Source organism: Poecilia reticulata, linkage group LG20 (genome assembly GCF_000633615.1).
Source record: "Poecilia reticulata strain Guanapo linkage group LG20, Guppy_female_1.0+MT, whole genome shotgun sequence".
In the NCBI taxonomy this organism is placed as follows: Eukaryota; Metazoa; Chordata; class Actinopteri; order Cyprinodontiformes; family Poeciliidae; genus Poecilia; species Poecilia reticulata.
The window spans coordinates 25,901,053-25,905,995 of NC_024350.1; the positions used below are offsets into that span (position 1 = coordinate 25,901,053).

Sequence of the window (4,943 nt, forward strand, 5' to 3'; positions counted from 1 at the left end):
GTCAGCAGGAGGAACGTTAGCAAGAGGAACGTTAGCAGGAGAAACGTTAGCAAAATAAATGTTAGCAAGAAAAACAGGACAAACGTTAGCAGGAGAAATTTCATCAAGAAAAACATCAGATGATTGTTAGCAGGAGAAACATTAACTTTAAGTCAGTGATCCAGCAGTTCTTGTTTTCTGGGGTAGAAATTTAGTGTGACACAAAAGCGCATTTTTCTTGGTGACTCCTCAAAATAGGAAAGACAAGAGAACATGCCATTCTAGTAATGTGTCAAACAAATGTGGAGGTGAACCAATGGGAGCCAGTAGAAAAGCTAACGCTGAGATGTTTAGGCAGATTTAGCTTCTGTCCAGCCAACACGGTGGCGGCCCTGTGGTGCTGAGGGGAACCCACCCTGCACGAAGGCCAGGATCTGCTCGTACTGCTCCTTGGCCTGGCTCTCCTTCACCAGGTCGATCTTGTTCTGCAGGATGAGGATGTGCTTCAGCTTCATGATCTCTATGGCAGCCAGATGCTCCGACGTCTGAGGCTGAGGACACGACTCGTTCCCCGCTGGTCGGACACAGAACCAGAACCGGTCACAACCGGACCCCCTGCTGGGGGCGCCAACGAGCCGCAGCGTCTACCAGACTCACCGATCAGCAGGAGGGCGGCGTCCATGACGGCGGCGCCGTTCAACATGGTGGCCATGAGAATGTCGTGACCAGGACAGTCCACAAACGATACGTGTCTGTCGGAGACAAGAGAGCTTCAGTCAGAACCAGAACCAGCTGACCCGTTTAAACTATGACCAGAACCAGCTGACCCGTTTAAACTACCACCAGAACCAGCTGACCCGTTTAAACTACCACCAGAACCAGCTGACCTGTTTAAACTACCACCAGAACCAGCTGACCTGTTTAAACTACCACCAGAACCAGCTGACAAAGTGTACAAAAGAAGAATAAATGTTACAGATGTTAAAGATTATTAATCTGAACATTAGTATGAATTTAGGTGTGATGCAAATCAGCATCAACAGGAATAAAACAGACCACAGAAAGTCATTCTGCTTGTTGACGTCAACTTTAAAATGCCCAAGTCTCTGCTGCCAATTGATTACATTTTTTTCTGCGCTCATTTATAGGTTATTTATTAATATATTTCATGCAATTGGTTGTTACTTATTTGTTTATATCTAGTCATTTTGAATTGATCACTCTTAGATGTATATAAACATTTTTTATTTATCACCTATGATGGAGAAGCTTTCAAGCTTTCAACAAATAAGCAATTTCCCCTTGGGAATCAATAGATATATTCTATTCTAATCTCAATATTACTGATTATGTTATTGATGCTGCTATTGGACCAACAGGGCTTCAAAATCCAGTCAAAGTATTTTGAGCGACTAATTTTTCATTATTAAGAAATGGAGGTGAAGCAATAAGTAAAATTGTAGAAACAATAAATTCTGGGAATGTATTTCAGTTAAGTTACTCTGAATCCAATAATTACTTTAGATTCGAAAAACAAACAAATAACGATGATGAAATAAGTGGCACCCTATCTACATATAAATCTATGTTTTGAAGCTCTGAAGCGGCTGGGAACGGCCTTACCGGACCAGTTTGAAGTTGCCCTTGGTGCCGGAGATGTCTGTGGGAAACTCGTCGGGGGTGCTGCTGCCACACGACCTGAAGCACTCGGGCCTGGGGCAGCCGGGGTCGTCCAGCTTGTAGACCTGCAGCAGTAAAGACGGAGCGTAAAGAGAGAGACGGCAGCCACACGCAGCAGGAAAACTGGATCCTGAAGCTTCAATGACAAAGATGGAGGATGGATGGAGATTCAGGATGTCTACATGTTCCAGACTAACCTGGATTTATTAATGAATCATCGTAATTAAAAGGAAGAAACCTTAGCGTTAGCATATCCGAGCTTGATGGTGATGTTCCTCTCCAGCTCGTTCTTGAACCTGACGGTGTGAACGCCGGAGATGGCCTTCACTACTGTGGACTTCCCGTGGGCCACATGGCCGATGGTGCCTTCAGGAACCAGAGAAAAAAAACTGATTTTAATGCCTTAATCACCGACAAGGAAAAATGGATTTGAATTCATTTATCACTGAGAATAACGGCGGGGAAACAGAATGAGTCCAGTACCGATGTTAATGGTGGCCTGTCTGCTGATGATCTCTGGAGACAGAGGCGTTAAGGTGGACACGTCCTGCAGAGGGACAGACAGAGAGACAGAGGACACAGTGAGACACAGAGAGGGATTAGCAGGAAACAGCGGCTCTCATCAGATCTCTGGGAAATAAGTCAGGACTGTTTTGATCTCAAGTGGAGGAGTTTAAGTATCTGGGGATCTTGTTCACGAATGAGGGAAGAAGGGAGATCGACAGGCGGATTGGGGCAGCGTCTGCCGTGAAGCGGGCGCTGTACCGGTCCGTCGTGGTGAAGAGAGAGCTGAGCCAAAAAGCGAAGCTCTCGATTTACCGGTCGATCTACGTTCCCACCCTCATCTATGGTCATGAGCTTTGGGTCATGACCAAAAGAACCAGATCACGGGTACAAGCGGCCGAAATGGGTTTCCTCCTCCGCAGGGTGGCTGGGCTCTCCCTTAGAGAGAGAAGCTCGGTCATCCGGGAGGGACTCAGAGTAGAGCCGCTGCTCCTCCACGTCGAGAGGAGCCAGTTGAGGCTCGGGCATCTGGTCAGGATGCCTCCTGGACGCCTCCCTGGTGAGGTGTTCAGGTCCCACAGGGAGGAGGGGAGACCCAGGACACGCTGGAGGGACGATGTCTCTCTATGGCCTGGGAACGCCTTGGGATTCCCCCGGAGGAGCTGGAAGAAGTGGCTGGGGAGGGAAGTCTGGGCCTCCCTTCTGAAGCTGCTGCCCCCGCGACCCGACCCCGGATAAGCGGAAGAAAATGGATGGATGGATGGATGTTTTGATCTACAGAAACTAAACTACTAAAACGCACACCAGCATTTTAAACCAACTGAGTTTCCAGGCAACATCCGGGCAGCAGAGACAATCCTCCACAGCGACATGTCCCAGGATGATGCTATCAGTTGTTAGCTTTGCTAATCACCTCCTTTGCTTTTGCTGCTCCTCTAAATCTCCGTCTGGCTGACAGAGATGTTGGAGTCGGGGATGGATGGAAGAGATGGTTTAAACTTCTTCCTTTTCTCCCTGGTATATTTCGCCCACCAGGGAACCAGACGCATATATCGCGTATGCTTTGATCTGACTTTGACTAAGACTCATTAGCGGTAGACGATCCTCAGTGGAAACCAGTCATGTCAAACGTAACCGACACTAAAAACAGAGGTTCGGAGACTCTGAAAGTAAATATTTCGGTTGGCAGAGGAGCGGCGGAGGGGAGCTCCGTTTCCCCGCTGGGCCTGCCGTCATGCGCCGGGTGGAAGCGGCGTTGCTCCGGCCACCGTTCACCCCAACCATTTCCGCGTTTTCCCCGACTTTATTTCAGCCAAATAACCGTCCCGGAGTACCAGCCAGGGGACCGTGAAGCTGTGGAGGCGGTTAAAAGGAGACTCACCAACGTGCTGAGGTCCTGTCTGGCCAGGTGAGGCTGACCGAGCGTTGTACCAGACTCATCCCCCGCCATCTTGGATGAAAAGGGAACGGAAGAGGCGGCGGCTCTGCCTGATCAACGGAAAAAAAAAAAAATCACTTCATTATTTTTTTAGTAATCTATGTATTCACTTTTACCCCTGGTTAATTTCAAAAGAATACGAACCGGTTGAACTAAACCGATAAGGAAAAAATCATAAAGATTTCGCTGCTTTAAAGACAAACTCCTCCGCGTTAGAGAGACGGGGTCCTTTCTGAACGGCTGATGCAATTTATCACCACCGCGATAACAGCTCAACCCGGGTTTCCACCCCTTATTCCTCATTAAGACCCGCTTTTTATGGAACCTAAACATTTCTCTGCTAGCCTACATTATTTAAATAGAAGTTTATTAAAATAAATGTCATGCTTCTCATGTTTGGGGTCCGTCAGTAGAAAGTGACGTCATTTTACGATTTGTAGTTCCCGAAAGGCCATTTTGTAGTTTTTTATGTCGATGCTAAATATTTCTTTTTTCGTTTACTGTAAGCAAAAATATCCTAAAAAAAACAGAAACCAACTCTTGAAAACATCAGTCTGTGTATAGTTAATCTACATAAAGTGTTTCAGTTACTGAAATAAATACACGTTTTTATGCTATTTTAATTTAATGAGTGGGTCTGGAAATAGTTTTTCCTCTCCATTTGTAGTGACACATCTTCTTTACACACACGATCTCTGGCGCTCTGCTCGCCGCCCTTCAGTTCCGCCCAGAAGGGAAATGACGCCGGTGCAGAAGATGGAGTCCGTAAATCCTGTGGGCTGCTGTGGTTCTGGAGCCATCTAATTCAGAGCCGTGTCGGGGGTCCTTTCGTCCGGCAGATGGATTACCGTCGGGATCCGGCAGTCCACCGCTGCCCGCCTCTCTCCTGATCCCGGAGCTGAACCCCCAACTTCATGTCCGACGGAGCCAGAGCTGCCTGGTCGAAGAGGGGTTGTGGGGATTCGCACCGCCGAGGTGAGACGGCTGGATCTTAGCCGCTAAGCTAAAGCTCGTCCCCCGCGTTCAACACTGAGCCTCAGACGGGCGCTTTAAACCGTCTTCTTCCAGTTCAAAATGCTAAAAACGAGCTTCTGTCGGCGGCTGTGAGAGTCGAGGTGACCCGCTGTGTGGAGCCTTTGTTTTGGAGCTCTGGTTTCGGCATGAAGCAGAGCTGCAGCTCGCTGGAGGAATGAAAACACCCGGGGGTCTGTAACCCTGAGCCGGTAGCTCAGGTCCGCCATCCTGTAGTAGGGTAACCCAAACACCTACACGCCACTGTGGGTCAGGTGTTAGCCTGGTCCAGAAGCCTCTGTGGGTCAGGTGTTAGCCTGGTCCAGAAGCC

At 48.3% G+C, this 4,943-nt stretch overlaps 2 protein-coding genes across 2 annotated transcripts in view; one reads left to right on the plus strand and one right to left on the minus strand.

Moving 5' to 3' along the window:
* Positions 1-3,838, minus strand: part of eif2s3 (eukaryotic translation initiation factor 2, subunit 3 gamma) — a 6,869-nt gene extending 3,031 nt beyond the window's left edge. Inside the window, exons 1-7 of the mRNA XM_008396899.2 lie at positions 3,746-3,838; positions 3,545-3,651; positions 2,143-2,206; positions 1,898-2,025; positions 1,603-1,724; positions 637-731; positions 395-553 (exon numbers count right to left, since the gene is read on the minus strand). Coding sequence (XP_008395121.1) covers positions 395-553; positions 637-731; positions 1,603-1,724; positions 1,898-2,025; positions 2,143-2,206; positions 3,545-3,613 — 637 coding nt within the window. The 5' untranslated portion in view covers positions 3,614-3,651; positions 3,746-3,838. The remainder of the gene's footprint in view (positions 1-394; positions 554-636; positions 732-1,602; positions 1,725-1,897; positions 2,026-2,142; positions 2,207-3,544; positions 3,652-3,745) is intronic.
* A 478-nt stretch (positions 3,839-4,316) lies between these two features.
* klhl15 (kelch-like family member 15) overlaps positions 4,317-4,943 on the plus strand; it is a 10,862-nt gene continuing 10,235 nt past the window's right edge. The window contains exon 1 of the mRNA XM_008396897.2: positions 4,317-4,576. Within this exon, the coding sequence (XP_008395119.1) occupies positions 4,516-4,576 (61 nt within the window). The 5' untranslated portion in view covers positions 4,317-4,515. The remainder of the gene's footprint in view (positions 4,577-4,943) is intronic.